The sequence below is a fragment of the Paramormyrops kingsleyae genome, chromosome 4, assembly GCF_048594095.1.
Source record: "Paramormyrops kingsleyae isolate MSU_618 chromosome 4, PKINGS_0.4, whole genome shotgun sequence".
Classification (NCBI taxonomy): domain Eukaryota; kingdom Metazoa; phylum Chordata; class Actinopteri; order Osteoglossiformes; family Mormyridae; genus Paramormyrops; species Paramormyrops kingsleyae.
This window is the reverse complement of record NC_132800.1, coordinates 7,821,776-7,837,878: the sequence shown is the minus strand read 5'-3', so window position 1 is coordinate 7,837,878 and position 16,103 is coordinate 7,821,776. Positions and strand designations below refer to the sequence as shown.

The window sequence follows — 16,103 nt, the reverse complement described above, 5'->3', positions numbered from 1 at the left end:
TTGTTCATAAGATAATACCTACTACATAACCAGAAAGTGTGCTTAGGGCTGTTATCTCGTTGAAACACAAATGATTTTTAGTGAGTGTCCGGCCTATTGACTGGTCCTGTACAAACACAAGTCTTAGGCAGTCAAAGAAAAATTATCTGGGTAGTAAGTATATATTTGCTCAGCAAAAAGCACACAATTTAATATCAGAATGTTTGCAAATTAACAGTAACAATAAAAATAAAAGCAGAATTTCTTCTGTTCTCCAAAAAGTCACAGGCATCTTGTTGGATGGCTATTTGAACACCGCTTCAGTTCCCAAACCTCTCCACAGGGGCACCCCAGCCATTCCATGTTAAATTTCACCACCAGCTCACTTAATTAACTTAATTAGTTAAGTAATCTCAATTGGGTATTGATTAGCCAAATGTGGTATACTTGTGGTCGAATCAAAATATACATGGGTGTATTGGATGATTGCTGCAAATACTGGGGTAATTTTAGGAGAGGCTTTGAAATGACACTTTGACATAATGTCATAGTTGTACAGCAACATGAAGATCATCAAAACATTTTCTTTGACTGCTAACAAAATTTTGACTTTTTTGATTATAGTCATGGATTTTTATAAGATTAAGGTTTATATTGTGGGCACCTGAAAAATGTCCCCGCAAGCTAAAAAGTACCAGACTTTACAACGTTGTGGGGACCCTGTGCCTGTGTGTCTCATGGAGAGCAGGATGAAGTAGGGAAAGAGAAGCATTCCTGTGTGCCTGTGCAAATGGCAGAAAGGATATCTTTGGTGTTGTACGTCTTTGCACCCCGTCCAGGGCGGACCCCCGTCTTGTGGGATAGGCTCCAGCCCCCCGGGACTCTGACTGGGATAAGAGGCGTGAAGATGGATGGCTGTATACTTAGGACATGGAGTGTGCGGTGTGTGTTTAAAAGGGGGGTGTGCCGTGGGGGCGTTTTGATGGATTGTTCCGTGATGCAGAAACCCAGCCTCAGCGTTCTGGCTACAGAGGTGATAGCTTACCTGCCACGCCACCTACTGTTCATGACCTGTATAGCTCCACATATGCTTTGGATTTAAAGCTGACCAGTATGACTTAATGCTGCTGTAACATGGACTGTGGTATAATCTCCCCTTATAGAGGAGGTGGGACCAAGAGATCTGATTGGTTGGTTCCACCTCCTCTACCATCTGATTGGTTATCTCTCTAAACAAATCATTTTTTGTTCTGCCCTTAGAACATTTTTGTGTAAGTAAAACGCCCATGAGCTTGTAATAAATTACGTGCAAATGGGAATACCTTTTATTAATCATGATGTGGTTGGTTTGGAATTCTGTGAATTTGGGGCTGTCATCTGTCAATCTGTAGCCAGTAAGTTCGTTTTATATGTATGTATCAATGATTTATGTTTTATAATAAGCCAGCTCATGATTGGCTGAGGGGGGGGCGGGGGGGTTGGGGAGTGGCAAAGGGGCCATGCAGGAAGAAGGGGAGGAAGAGTGAGGTTATCCTTGGGAAGGATGCTGTCATTCTGGAAGATAAGGAGACTTCAAAAACAAAGGAAGAGGAAGGATTAGCATAAGGAATTTCTTAGTGTTGGTCTGTCCCTGTCTTAGTGTTGGTCTGCCCCTGTTTTAGTGTTGGTCTGTCCCTGTCTTAGTGTTGGTCTGTCCCTGTCTTAGTGTTGGTCTGCCCCTGTCTTAGTGTTGGTCTGTCCCTGTCTTAGTGTTGGTCTGTCCCTGTCTTAGTGTTGGTCTGTCCCTGTCATAGTGTTGGTCTGTCCCTGTCTTAGTGTTGGTCTGTCCCTGTCTTAGTGTTGGTCTGTCCCTGTGTGATGTGCTGGTGCTCAGCCTGGTTCTTCCCATTCCCATTGCAGGGCTCATTAACTGCTCTGATTATATTATATATTGTTGTTTTTTTGTGAACCATAGCATGTGGACCGGTCATGGTTAGCGTTTTGGTCTTAACTATAGCTGCACTAGTAGAATGTGTGCAGTAGAAGTATTTCTTGGTGTGTAGACAGGGGCGTGGCCACTGGCCCCATCTGAAAGCTGATTGGCCCTTATATATGATTTCTGGCCCCTCTTATGCCTCCTACCTTAAAATACCCTAGAATTTCTCTTCAGTTGTATCCCACAATGCACCAGTTTGCATTTCCACTTTAAATTGTGTTGTTTGTAACTGGGTGGAGAGGGTGAGCCTTGTGCTGGACAAGATGAAATCCGCCCATCAATGGTGCGAAGGACAGACTGAGTGCTGTTGGGCTGTCATGCCGCCGTCCAGCCAGCGGGTCACTCACAGGTGGTAGAGCTGGGCCACCTCAGCATGTACTCCCCCCCGTGGCGTGACCTGGACCCCTCAGGGGATGCAAAAAGGAGGATATCATGGATGGAAAAAAAAAGCAGGACAGACAAAGGGGGTGGGCAGCCACCCTGGGGCATGTCAGCGGTCGACCTTTCAGTCAGCAGCAGAAACGGAGCACGTCTCCTGGGCCCTGCTGTGAGACTGGGACTGAAAGAACTGGGTCTCGGGCTGGATTCTGGTGCCTCCCTGTCGGGTCAGAGACCCTGTGTTGTTCCTGTCTGATCCAATGCACAGTATGTAGCTGGTACAGTTGGATCACCATACGTGCAGAAGCCACACCCCTCCACCCTGATCCCAAATTCACACAGTTGCACTGAGCCCTGTGGGGTGTGGCGCAGTGACACTGTGCCCCCCCCCCCCGCACATGATTTTCATCATCCTCTCATTTACGGCTCTTTGTAGATGGAAATGAACGAGTGTGTGTGTGAGAGAGAGAGAGAGAGAGACAGACAACGGCCCCAAAAGTTTGCCTTCCCTTCTTTCCTGTCCTCTCTCCCTGCCTCTATCCCTCACTTTATCTCTATCCTTCCCCCCTCTCCCTCACCCCTGACCTTCCCTCTGCCCCCAGTTGGCACTCAGCCTTCCCAGTTTGGAGCTCGCTTGCCCCACTGAGCCTGGCACGGCGTGCGCTTCCACGGCCACCTCGTTTAGGGTTACGGCCCCCTCCTGAAACTCGAACCCCTCACCCTCCCCGACGCTGCCGGAGCCCACCCCTCCTGAGTCGGGTCAGCGCGTAGCACGGCTGTTATTGTTGTTGCGCTTTCGTGGCTTCGGAGACATCAAAGGGATTTTTTTTTAGCTTTTATTCAGCTGCAGAGCAAATGGCCACTTAGTGTTATTCTCAGAGGCACTGCAGGACCCCTCCCTGAGTCTGAACCTGCAGCCTCCCCCTTGGGGTGGCCCAGGACGAAGGGTGTGGGCGCGGGCACAACCGGGGCCTGTGGCAGCGTGGCGCCATGGTGACGGAGGTGCGGTCACCGCACAGATCTCTCTGCGTGCCTGTGGCGTGCTTCTGTTTCGCCTGCATGCCCGTGTGTGTGTGTGTGTGTGTGTGTGTGTGTGTGTGTACAGCATGGGACAGTACAGATGGTTGTTGCCAGATGTACGCAGAGGCGACCTTTGTCCCTCTCCATGTTTGTTGAGCGCTCCGCAGAGATATTAACCTCATGTACGGGGGACACATTCTGTCACCAGCTGTGCTGCCTTAGGGGGTCATCAGTGGGAATGATTATTACTTATACTCCCCATTTATTATATACTTTTTATTGTGCTTTTTTTGTTATATACTTTTTTACAGCTCTCTTATTCCGGTGTGTATATATACAGAATAAATTCTGGGGAGCAAAGTTCTAGGATTGGACCCTATAACCACCTGCTGAAAAATTCCCAGGTTAATCTGATTGATTTGATGCCAGGTGATGTCATGGGTACCACATGGGTATCGAGGTGCTCTCTTTGGCTCAGTTTTACTAGGGGGGGGGGTGCATTGATGACCTGCAGTCCGCTGACTCTGACTCTGATTGGCCGGCAGTCGACATCCGGGAGATCAAGGAGCTGCGATTGGGCAAGGCCTCACGGGACTTCGAGCGCTACCCAGAGGAGGCCCGCAAGCTGGACCCGGCGCTCTGCTTCATTGTACTCTACGGCCTCGAGTTCCGGCTGAAGACCCTCAGCGTGGCCGGTCCGTCCCCTCGCCTTCCCCTCCCGCTGCCCTCGCTACTTCCTCTCCCCCCTCACCTACTTGTATGTTACTGGGTCATCCTCACTGCTTCTACATATCACATCAGGATTTTTTAGATAGCTCTCATCTGCCTGCATATCTCTCATCATCATCATCATCATCACGACAAGCCTAAAGATCCAGAATGTTTTTTATGGTTTTACTTTAATATTTTTGGCTAATGTGAGGTATCACACATTCACAGCTGCATTAATCCTGAGGTTAGTTTCAGGCTGCGACCACATACCCTCCTGGGGTAGACTAGCCACTTTCAGGTTCCTGGTCTGAACCCATAACCACCAGCTTCCTGTATACTTTCATCTTTTGGTACAGCAGCAGATTCCCTGCTGGGGTGTGGATCTAGGGCCCATTTGATTTCAGGTCCAGATGCCTGTGCTGATGGTTACCCAGTAAGGTGTTAAATGTGTCTCTCTGGCTGTTTCCCATCCCTGCCCCCCCCCCCCCCCCAGCCTTTAGTGAGGAGGAGGTGAACATGTGGATCACGGGTTTGAACTGGCTGATAGCGGACACCCAGAGGTCCTCAACCCCACAGCACATCGACAGGTGAGCCGAGGTGACGAGGACGTCAGTCCCCTGTGGAGGAGCGACCTTACTAAGCAGATGCTTATCCAAAGCAGTTTAGAGAGCCAGTCCCTGAAGCAGATGGGTGGTAAGGACCTTGCTTAGGGGCCCAGCAGTGAAATCACTCTGCTGACACTGGGGCTTGAACCACCCGATGATCGACACACTTTTTTGCTATTACTACTGTTATTTTCTGGTTCATTCCTGTCATTTAATTTACCCAGTTTATATACCCAGTAATTCAGGGCCGGTGTTTCATCCAGGCATGTGACAGATCAGGGATGGTGCATTAGGTTCCAGTCCTGTCTTCTTCTTCAGTATGTTGCCTTCTTTCTCATTTGGGACACGGTGCCCTGAGTCTCCCTAGCGGTTCTGCTCCATTGAAACAGAACAGCCAATAGGAAACCCTGTTCCTGATTTTTTTGTGTCTAGAGCTAAAAGTTGATGTGCCTGCCTCCGTCGCTGCCAGGATAGGACCCCAAGTGGCGACATCGTGGCGGCTGTAAACAAACAGCTGGAGCCGTGGGGGTCAGTCGCATTGGGGCGGGAGTATGTCTGACCGCGGTGCTTAATGCAGGCCTTTCTGTGTCATACTCCATGAATAATGAATGGATTTTTTTTTTTGGAGTGTGGTTCAATTTGGAAACAGATTTTTGGGACGGGAGAGGGGGGGGCTGGGGGGGTTTGGGACAAGACAGGCCGGAAATATCCCCCTGGTGTTTATTTCGTCTCACCTTTGTTTGTCCAGGTAATTCGGTCTGGAGTAAACACATCTTTTTGGGCCTTAATAAACAAAGGTCCCGTTCGGCTGCTACTCCGTCGCCTTCGTCCGGCCCGTCATGCGTATGGCGCGTCCTGCCAGCCACTCGGGGTGAATTTAATGTGAGCTGCTTAAGGGAGCCTTTGTGCGTGGCTGGGGGGCAGCGGGGAAGCTCGGGGGGGGAGGGGGAGGGCTGGTTTTGCATATTCCATGTACGCTTCCTCCACTCAGCTTGACTTTTTTATCATTTTTTTTAATCCCTCTCCAGTTTTCTTCTGTACTCGCCCACCCCGTCACAGAGTCTGCTGAACTTGGTTTAACCTAAAACAAGGAGCTGACCCCCCCGTCCCCCAGCCCTGAATGGGGGGGGGGGGGGGCGTCATATGAGCTGTGCTCTTTCCGGTTCCAGTCTCCACAGCTCCAGATTTTGGTTTCACAAACGTTCCGGGTCCCCTAACCGTCCTGCCCCCTAGCTGCCATCTCACACGCCCTGTCTTCCTCTCTCACAGGTGGCTGAGGAAGCAGTTCGAAGCCGTGGACCGCAGCCATGAAGGCAGGTGGGTAAGACCGGTCACGCCCGGCGGCGAAACGTTCCAGGTTTTTCCGGCACTCTCTACGGGCTTGGCTCTCTCACATAAACCCTCTGTCCGACGGAAGCGTTAGGGACCCGACGGCTCTGAGCAGCGGCTGTTTAAGAATCACCTGCCCCACCACAAAGCCTTTTCCCCTGTGTTTCCCCTGTGTTTCCCCTGTGTTTCTCCTGTGTTTCCCCTGTGTTTCTCCTGTGTTTCTCTCCGTCCTGTTCTCTGCCGCTTCGGCTCCTCGATATCGGCCTGCTCTGGGAGGCTGTGCCGTCCACTGGGGCCTTCCTGGAAAAACACCCCCCCCCTCTCTGGAGCTATTATCAGCCAAGACAAACTCACCAAGCTCAGTTTCTCCTAAACAGCTTCTGAATGAAATCCAGCCTTAGGTGTTTAAATGTGAAATTCAATACAAGTTGAAACATTATTATTTATATATTTAAAACCGTCTGCCTCGTTAGTGTGTTAATTTTAAACAGGTGAATCGTAATTAGCTTTATTTAGTGATACACATATTCTGTAATGCTGATGTAACAGTGCAAAGTGACATATTTTTAACACTTTAACAAATGTTTTAAATGTTTAATTTTGAAGAGGTGACTCCTAATTAGCTTTATTTAATAATACACGTATTCTGTAATGCTTATATAACAGTCCAAAGTGACATATTTTTATGATTTTCATAAATGTTTTTTTAAATATTTTTCCTTACATATTTCAGGACTTGCCTAAGTGGTATATTGAGTTGAGGTTATGCCAATGAGGAAATCATGGTCAATAAATCATCTCTTAGAACTGATTGGATGAGGGTGTGAGGGGCGGGGTCTATACCGTTATAGGCCGAAGCTTAGGCTCATGTTGCCAGGCAATCACCAGCTAACCAATGAAATCAGCTGGTCAGCCAGAGCTTGAGAGGCCGTAGCTCTTGGTAGACGTGATGCCAACAAGGCCACGCAGGGCTGAGGGCGGCGTTGGCACCATGGCGCCCCCTGCACAGAGGGGGCCCCCTTTTATTTTCATTTTGGCTGCGGCTCTCAGTGCCTCAAGGAACAATAGAGGTGAAGTTCGGTGGCAGGAGGGTGGGGGGGAAGTAATGTCAGAGAGGGGCCTTGCAATTCAAACGTTGGGTGAAGGGAGGGTGGAATTGCTGGATGCATAAGAGCAGAATGTTAAAACAAAATGAAAAAAAAGCCCCTGCCCCCAAAAACAAAATCTAAATTAAAAGCCAGGTCCAGCCCCACCTTAGCAGGAAGTGAGGTCCGGAACAAGCAGCAGGCCTGCCCTGGCCCGATAAGACCGGCCGTGCCCCGTGCAACAGGAAGTGATGCGGTATGGCCTGCTTCCCAGCTCCATGCACGGAAAGCAATGGTCAAATCAGAGTTGGAGGCAAGAAAGTGCAAATCCGTGTAACCAAGTCCCTGCACACACGCCAGCATGGCTGTTTCGCACCCGGAACATTCCAGCACCTGCACTTCCTGTCATGGGTGTCGTCCGGTAGCTCATTAGCTAATTTCTTTTCGACTCCTTTACGTTACTCTATATAAATATTGTTTGAATTAGCCACGTAACAGCAGCCTTTGCATGGGAACGGCGTGTGGCTTGTGTCAGAAGGGCTGCGGGTTATTTGCTGGCCTTAGTGGATCTGCCTCCCATTGTCCTTTGTCCGTTTCTGTTTGGATTGAGACGGTACAGTCGAGGGTTTTCGTTTGCTGTATTTTTTTTTTCGTGGAAATCACCCCCCTGGAGGCCAAAAATAGGAACTGCAGCCCAGACCAACAACACAGTCCCCGGCAACAATGGACCGGCTATAAAGTTTTCCAAATGCCGTCGATCGTATTTCGTCCAGAGGCCTCGGCCTGTTTTACAAGCAGGCGTGCCGAAAAGTGCTCCACGGGGATTTTCCAGGAGGAAGTCAAGGAAGAAAGAGAAAAAAAAAACAAAAAAACGCCAGTGGAAACATAACGCCTTGGAAATTGTATGTAAATATCACAACAAACAGGGAGATTAAGATAAGGTGGACAAGCAAAAAATGACAGATACTGATCGCTATACGCATTACTGCCGTAGGTTTTCACGCACACGAGGTTGGTTCTATTTCAGCAAAACTAGATTCTGGGGAGTAGTGAAAAGGGGTTTTGCTGTTTTCCAGCTCTGTTTCTGGCTGCGTGTGTGTGTGTCTGACTCAGGACAGGCTGACACGGCATCTTTGCGTGACAGTTTCATTCCCGTACGCGTGATGCTGATGCATGTGCATTTGCACGCCTGGGTTTTATTTCATTCTTAAGGAGAAGGGCCCCCCGCAGAAATACCTCCTGAGTAACACTGTGGGGCAGCTTGTTACCACCCCCCGCAACAGGCTGCTTAGTGGGGATGTTTCCTTGAGTTAAATTGTTGCATTTCTGAAAGTTTTTTGTTAATAATCAAATTCTCGTTTTTCAAGGTCATGTGACCTCCTATGCTTGCTTCCTGAAGTCCTTGTAGGAAAATGAGAGGAGACAGAGGGATGGGGGCAGTTCTCACAGGGGGATGTAAGGGGGGGGGGGGGGTTTGAGGCACAGAGACACAGCATCCCTCTGTCTGTCTCTGTGCCCCCTGCAGCATCACCGTCAAGGACGTGAAGGTGTTGCTGCCCCAGATCAACTACCGCGTTCCCAACATGCGCTTCCTGAAGGACAAGCTGCAGGTGAGCCCGTCACGGTGCTCGCATCCCCCCTCCCCACCCCGGTGGCTGTGACACATGTGTTAGAGCTGCACGTCCTATATCTGCCCAAAATATGCCAGAAATATTCAACTATACACCATGAAGTACCTAAATTCTCTTGTACACATCTTATAATAGAAACATGAGCATTAATTATGACAACAGAAGCCTATATATATGTATGAATAAAATTAGTTAAGTTTTTTTCACCGCGATGGGTTGGCGCCCTGTCCTGGGTTATGGATGGATAAATGGACGTTTTATCCACCATTTCTTCATATAGTGGGATATTCTTCTGAAGGTGTTGTGGAACTTGGATCTGCAACCTTCGATTTCAAAGCTGTGATCCCAACCTATAAACCTGGTTTTAGTTACAAATTTTAGGCCATGGAAAGTAATGTTAAAATGTGGAAATTAAGATTTAAGACCTTTTAAGCTGCATAGTCCTACCAGAACCTGATAAATAAGCATATGCATAAGCAAGGCGTCATACACCAACATGTAGAATGGTCATGGATTCCGGAAAGATCCCTGCTCTGTATTTTATGACTGGCACGGCGATGGCTGATTGGGTGTGGGGTGATTCATGGAGGCAGCTGATTGGATACGGAAGTAATTCATATTGGTGGTCAATTGGCCGTAGGGTGATTCACAACGACGAGTGAACGTGCTGCTATTTATATGGTGCTAGACAGCTGACGCATCGCCGGCAAGTTGCTGTCAGCGAGAACGGCGTCCACTCGATGCGGTCGGTGATCAGGGCCCCAAGCAGAACTGGTGTGATTTCACCTCACAATTGTTCCTTTTAGTACCTGCACTGTGCTTTCATTCATAGTGGCGTGTGGAGGGCACATTTTGAAACTTTATTTATAGCACGGTGTTTTTACAGGGAACCTGTCGGTACCTTAGCCTGTGGCCTGGTCACAAACTGACTTGTTTAGTCAGAGTATTGGCTGGTAAATAGGTGGCTAACTGAGTGTCTGGTGGAGGCATGGATGTATTCATGGGCGGGGCCACAAGGGCACTGGCCCTGTCTGAAAGCTGATTGGCCAATCCCCTGTCAGTCGCTGATTCAGATCAGATCATTGGTTAATAATATAGATGGCCCCATTGTTTGAATTATGACCCGTCTTATACTCCGCCTCCCACCTTAAATGAAATCCCATAACCACCCCTAGGTTAGAGAATGTTTGGAGTGAGAGGTCTGTGGTTTTGGAACATGACTGATGGATCGAGGGAGACTGCAGAGCCCCGGACAGGAGTCACGGGTGTGTTTTGCTTGGTAACTGTATCTGGTTTGCTGCTCTCCTGGGCCAGTATCATTGTGAGTTGTCAGCTGTGGGCTTTTCCTCTCAAATGTGTGGGCTATTGCTCTGAGAGGAGGGTCCCAGTTTCCTGGTGTGCGTGGGGGGTTGTATTTACCACATTGTGGGGACCAAATGTAACATCCTGTTACTTTTTAACTCATGGGGATATTTTTCAGGTCCCCACAATATAAATTTCACATTTATAAAAATCTGTGAATGCACAGAAGAAAACTAAAAGTCTTGTATTTTGTTTGGTTCCTTATGGTTAAGGGTTGGGTTGGATAGGGGTCATAGTTATCATAGTTAGGAGGTTATGCCCATAGAAATGAATGGAGAGTCCCCACAGTGATCGGAACATATGGATTGTGTTTGTGTGTGTGTTCCCCAGGAGGTGGAGGCCCGCTGCGAGCTGTCCTACCCCCACTTCGCCCAGCTGTACAGGACGCTGATGTTCGACACTCAGAGGAGTGTGAGTCCAGCTCGGCACACGTCCCACAATGCAACACGCACACACCCACACATACCACGCACACACCCACACATACCACGCACACACCCACACATACCAAGCACTCACCCACACATACCACGCACACACCCACACATACCACGCACACACCCACACATACCACGCACCGAAGGTACTTTTCCTAGGTCTGCAGTGCCGCCCTTGTGCCCCACCCCTTACAGTACGCCTCCTCTCTCCCCTCAGATCATCGAACAGCTGGAGCTGTCCTTCCCCTTGCGGTAAGCCCCCCCCCCCTTACCCCACTGATCCCCGCCCCCCCCAAAACCCCCGATCCCCGCATTTCCATCGCAGTTGTTCTGGTTTTCATTTTCACCATTCTCCTCTCCTCCTCCTCATCCCTGTCCCCCTCATCGCTTCTTCTCCCCTGCCTCTGATCCCTTTCTTTTCCACCTCTCATCCCTTTTCTCCTTCACTCACCCAGATCCCTGCTCGCTTTTGGCGCTTTGCTGCCCCCTGCTGGTACAAACTTTCTGCGCATAACATGCACCCACGTACTGCAGCTGGTTTGAGATTACTTTCATAAATATAATTTATACTGCCCTGCTATGATAGATGTCATGGTTATTAATGTCTTTGTTTGCACACATGTGTGTGTGTTTTTCCGAACAGAAATGTGGATCGACCCGAGCTGTGCCAGATCTCTCTTTATGACTTCCAGAAATTCCTGCAGCTGGACCAGAAGGTACAAACGAGACAATATGAAATAAAATCAGCCTTAGTGGGACTGCAATTTTCTGTGACCCTACACCACTACGCCACCTGCTGAACAAAAAATGAATTGCGCCAGATTCCATTAGCGCCTTGCTACTCCCGTACTACCTAGTGTTGATTTCAAAGCTCAGGCGGGAACAAATGACATTTAAGGTTTATCCTTTTTTAGCATTAGGTTGAGATGCACGGTATATATCAGCATATCAATATTGGCTGATATTTAAGAAAAAAAAAGCACCACCAAAAAGCACCACCAGAGCTAAAGATTCAACTGCTGAAATAATGGGGATTGAACTGGGCAATCAGCCATTTTCCGTAGCGAAGGACGAAGGATTTCATTGCCTCATTTATCACTTAGAAAAGGTCTCAAAGTACCTGCCCACGTTTTATGACTAAATCTGGCCCTCAGATCAATCTGAAATGACTGACACATCAGACTGATGCTTGTGTTTTGATTTTTAAGAAATATGGGCCGATGCTCATGTTTTTTAGCCAGGACATTCTGCATCTCTAGTGATAGGTGTAATTTGTAGACAGCCCCTAAGGCCAGGGGGTGCTGGGATATTGTGAGCCCCTTTGTCCTGGAAGCAACATATATTAATAACTGTTATACTGCTAGAATCCTGAGCCCTTTCAGTGGTGCTCATTGACTTTGAAAGCTGGTTCAAATGACACGTTTTACCATCCGGGTCACAGACGACCCCTAACTGAAGATGTATCTGGCAAAGAAAGATTCCAGTGAGCCGACTCTGGCTGCTTCACTTAGTGGGTTTCATCAATCATGTTGCAGGAAGCCTGGGGTGCGGACCTGAGCCGGGTCAGAGAGTTCCTGTCGGGGTACCTGAGGTGCGGGGCCCAGTTGGACCCCACGCTTCAGCTGGATGAGGTGTGCCCCCCCACGAGGACACACACACCCCCCCCCCCACATGCTCTGCACACGGGAGGACCAGCACCCACATACGCATGCAAGCGTGCTCTTCACGTGGCACAAATTACCTTTTTTCCAGCAGATTAAATGACATAAACCTCACCCTCGCCAGTGCTAGCCTCTCTGAGTCTCTCTCTCTTTTCCTCCAGTTCCTCACATTCCTCTTCTCCAAGGAGAACTCCATCTGCGAGCCACACCCCCAGCCCGTCTCCTCTGAGGACATGAAAAAGCCACTGTCCCAGTACTGGATCTCCTCCTCTCACAACACGTATGTGACACCTCCTTTCCTGCGGGGGGCGATGCTCTGCTTACTGCTTTGTTGCGTACAAAAAGGCGGTCAGAGCTGCATAAACGAAGTGTGGCGGGTCACGACTGGCTTTCATGATGCTTTACTCTGACCCAGGAGTTAATCGGCAAGGGGGTTAGGGTGTCTTTATCAGCTCTTTCTCACACCTTACGGTGTTTAAAATCCCATCCTAGGTACCTGACGGGTGACCAGTTCTCCAGTGAGTCGTCTCTTGAGGCTTACGCCCGCTGTCTCCGCATGGGCTGTCGCTGCATCGAACGTAAGGAGAGCTGCTTCGGCCTCCCATCAGTCTGTCTACCTCTCCCTCTCTGTCTCTCTCTATCACTACTGTGATCCTTTTTAAGATCCCTTCCACAGGTGTACAGACCGATCAATATATATCGATAATATATTTCTTCCATTTTTCCAACTAATTTCCATAGTAAACTCTGTCCTCCCATGACTACACAGAGACTGTACTGAGACTGTACTGACTGTACTGAGACTGAAAAATGGACTGTACATGACTGAGAAATGGACAAAATGAACTGATAATATAGGTGCAGAATAATACTGTGTTATGTAATCTTTGAGTGGCTGTGGAATTCAGCCAGCCAGTCTCCTGCTACATGTGAACCTCAGCCCCTTGACATTATTGCGCTTTTTCCCTCCATCCTTGTCTCTCTTTCTGCCCTCCCCCTGCTGTGTGGTTGCCTTGCCCCGCACACGGCTGTGTCCGTCACACCGACCCCCTGCCTCTCCGTGCTGCAGTGGATTGCTGGGACGGCCCCGACGACCTGCCCATCATCTACCATGGCCACACCCTCACCTCCAAGATCAAGTTCCTGGATGTGCTGCACACCATCAAAGAGCATGCATTCGTCACGTCCGAGTGAGTGTGTGAACCCACCCTTTTGCCCCCCGCTGTTTCTGTTCCCTCCCTTTCTCCCTTTTATGGTAGACTATGCCCTCCCACTCCCTCTCATGGCCCACTACACTGCCTCTCCAACCTCAAATCATACCTGAATACTTGTAGAGGTCTATAGATACCCCTAACTCCTCCCCAGGCCCATCTGGCTCCTCCCCCTCCTTCCCATTTAGTTCTATACATCCTCTCATCTTTTTCCAGGCATAAACCCCTCCCATCTTCTCTAGGTACTGCTTTAGCTCCACCCAAGATTCCCTAACTCCTCCCCAGGCCCATCTGGCTCCTCCCCCTCCTTCCCATGTAGCTCCACCCAAGATTCCCAAACTCCTCCCCAGGCCCATCTGGCTCCTCCCCCTCCTTCCCATTTAGCTCCACCCAAGATTCCCTAACTCCTCCCACAGGCCCATCTGGCTCCTCCCCCTCCTTCCCATTTAGCTCCACCCAAGATTCCCTAACTTCTCCCACAGGCCCATCTGGCTCCTTCCCATTTAGCTCCACCCAAGATTCCCTATCTCCTCCCACAGGCCCATCTGGCCCCTCCCCCTCCTTCCCATTTAGCTCCACCCAAGATTCCCTAACTCCTCCCACAGGCCCATCTGGCTCCTCCTGCTAATTATTTCAATATTCCCTCCCCTTTTCAAGCATAAAACCCTTCCATCTCCTCCAGGTACCTCTCTAGCCCCGCCTACACCAACTAACTCCTCCCATCCATGGTCATCATTGGCTATAGGTGCCTTTGACCCTCTCCCTCTCGGCAGGTACCCCGTGGTCCTCTCCATTGAAGACCACTGTAGCGTGGTGCAGCAGAGGAACATGGCCACCCATTTTAAGAAGGTGTTTGGGGAGCTGCTGCTAACCAAGGCGGTGGATTCTTCTGCAGATGAGCTGCCCTCACCCTACCAGCTCAGGAGGAAGATCCTCATCAAGGTGAGGAGCTGTCAGGGGCCCCTGGAGACCGGCCAGGAAGAATGAGAACAGCAGGTGGCATCTTACATCTGTCTACCCATCCATCCATCCATCCATCCATTCGTCTGCCCACATAAGCTGTACATGTGTAAAATGTACAGAAATGATTAGGGGGAGGAGCCAGAATGCTATGTGGGAGGAGTTATATGTGGCTAGAGCGGTATATATAGAGTAGTTGGGAGACATTAATGCTTGAAGAAAGGATGGACCACATGGGCCTGTGGGAGGTGGTAGAGATCCCTGCAGGCCAGCAGGAAGGAATACACAGGTATATATGAGGAGGGAGAGTGTAGAGGGGCATGTAGCGTGTTCTAAGCGTGTGAGCTAAGCCGCCATGTCCCCTGCCTCCTGTCAGCACAAGAAGCTGGCGGAGGGGACACTGTACGAGGAGGTGACGTCGGCCAGCTACTCCGAGAGCGACATCAGCAACTCGCTCTGCAATGGCCTCCTGTACCTGGAGGACCCCATCGACCACGTAAGAATTGGCCTTGGCCTGTGGAGGGGGGGGGGTGCTGTTTACTTCAGGAGGGGCATGAGATTGGCCAGCATTGACCACACCCCCTTGTTCAAGTAAGGACATAATTAACCATTTAGCAAAACTAATTAGCAATTAAGCTCAGCAGTATCTTACAGGCTGAAATGTCTGTAGCAGGCTAATTGTGTATGTGTGTCTATGTCTATGTTTGTGTGTGTGTGTGTGTGTCTTTTAGACTTGGACCCCACACTACTTTGTTCTGACCAGCAATAAGATCTACTACTCAGAGGAGACATCCCGCTATCAGAGTGGCGAGGAAGAGGAGGACGAGGACAATAAGGAGGTGAGTCTGGCGGGGAGGATCCGCCTTTGGGGTTGGGCCCTGGGCTGGACTGAGACAGGCCACCCCATAGTTCTCCACACCTTCATGTCTCACTCTGCTCCCTTCCCTCATTTCCCTTCACCCCCCGACAGGAGTATAACAACAACGAGCAGCACTGTGCGGAGCGCTGGTTCCATGGCAAACTGGGGGGGGGGCGCGATGGTCGGCAGGTGGCCGAGAAGCTGCTGCAGGACTACTGCGAAGGCGGGGGCAAGGATGGCACCTTCCTGGTGCGGGAGAGTGAGACCTTTGTGGGCGACTACACCCTGTCTTTCTGGTGAGTGCCCCTTACGGGCGTCTCTCCTTTCCATCTTCTCCTCTCCTGTCTATCTCCTCTTTTATTCACTCCTTTTTTCTTGCAAGTGTGAAGATCATACTAAAACCTGTGATTTAACCCCCCCCCCCCCCCCCCCAGGCGCTCAGGGCGCGTCCAGCACTGCCGCATCCACTCCCGGCAGGAGTCGGGCTCAACCCGGTTCTACCTGACGGACAACCTGGTGTTCGACAGCCTGTACCATCTGATCAGCCACTACCGGGATACACCACTGCGCTGCAATGAGTTTGAGATGCGGCTGGGGAACCCTGTGCCCCAACCCAATGCCCACGAGAGCCGCGAGTGAGCAGGGAACACATGGCAGTCAGGGGACAGGGGAGGTGAAAGGTCAAGGGTGGGCACAGTGAGGCCATAGGGGTCAGGGGAGGTGAAAGGTCAAGAGTGGCTGCAATAAGGCCACATTGACTGACTTCACATGACTTGACTGTAACAACAAAGGTTCACTATTTTTAACTGTATCGTATATTTTTTTAACATCATAATGCACATTACAGTAGCTTTTGGAGAGATGGGGATAGATGGAGGGCTGAGATGGCAGAGCATCGTG

At 49.8% G+C, this 16,103-nt stretch overlaps 1 protein-coding gene across 2 annotated transcripts in view; it reads left to right on the top strand.

Annotated features, from left to right (window-relative positions):
* LOC111837772 (1-phosphatidylinositol 4,5-bisphosphate phosphodiesterase gamma-1-like) overlaps nucleotides 1-16,103 on the top strand; it is a 32,309-nt gene that overhangs the window by 4,412 nt on the left and 11,794 nt on the right. For both annotated transcript variants that reach the window (XM_023800110.2, XM_023800112.2), the window contains exons 3-18: nucleotides 3,898-4,047; nucleotides 4,557-4,650; nucleotides 5,938-5,985; nucleotides 8,608-8,692; nucleotides 10,406-10,486; nucleotides 10,730-10,764; nucleotides 11,156-11,228; nucleotides 12,048-12,143; nucleotides 12,335-12,453; nucleotides 12,666-12,751; nucleotides 13,243-13,363; nucleotides 14,158-14,326; nucleotides 14,721-14,840; nucleotides 15,076-15,183; nucleotides 15,315-15,499; nucleotides 15,638-15,838. In XM_023800110.2, coding sequence (XP_023655878.2) covers nucleotides 3,898-4,047; nucleotides 4,557-4,650; nucleotides 5,938-5,985; nucleotides 8,608-8,692; nucleotides 10,406-10,486; nucleotides 10,730-10,764; nucleotides 11,156-11,228; nucleotides 12,048-12,143; nucleotides 12,335-12,453; nucleotides 12,666-12,751; nucleotides 13,243-13,363; nucleotides 14,158-14,326; nucleotides 14,721-14,840; nucleotides 15,076-15,183; nucleotides 15,315-15,499; nucleotides 15,638-15,838 — 1,771 coding nt within the window. The remainder of the gene's footprint in view (nucleotides 1-3,897; nucleotides 4,048-4,556; nucleotides 4,651-5,937; nucleotides 5,986-8,607; nucleotides 8,693-10,405; nucleotides 10,487-10,729; nucleotides 10,765-11,155; nucleotides 11,229-12,047; nucleotides 12,144-12,334; nucleotides 12,454-12,665; nucleotides 12,752-13,242; nucleotides 13,364-14,157; nucleotides 14,327-14,720; nucleotides 14,841-15,075; nucleotides 15,184-15,314; nucleotides 15,500-15,637; nucleotides 15,839-16,103) is intronic.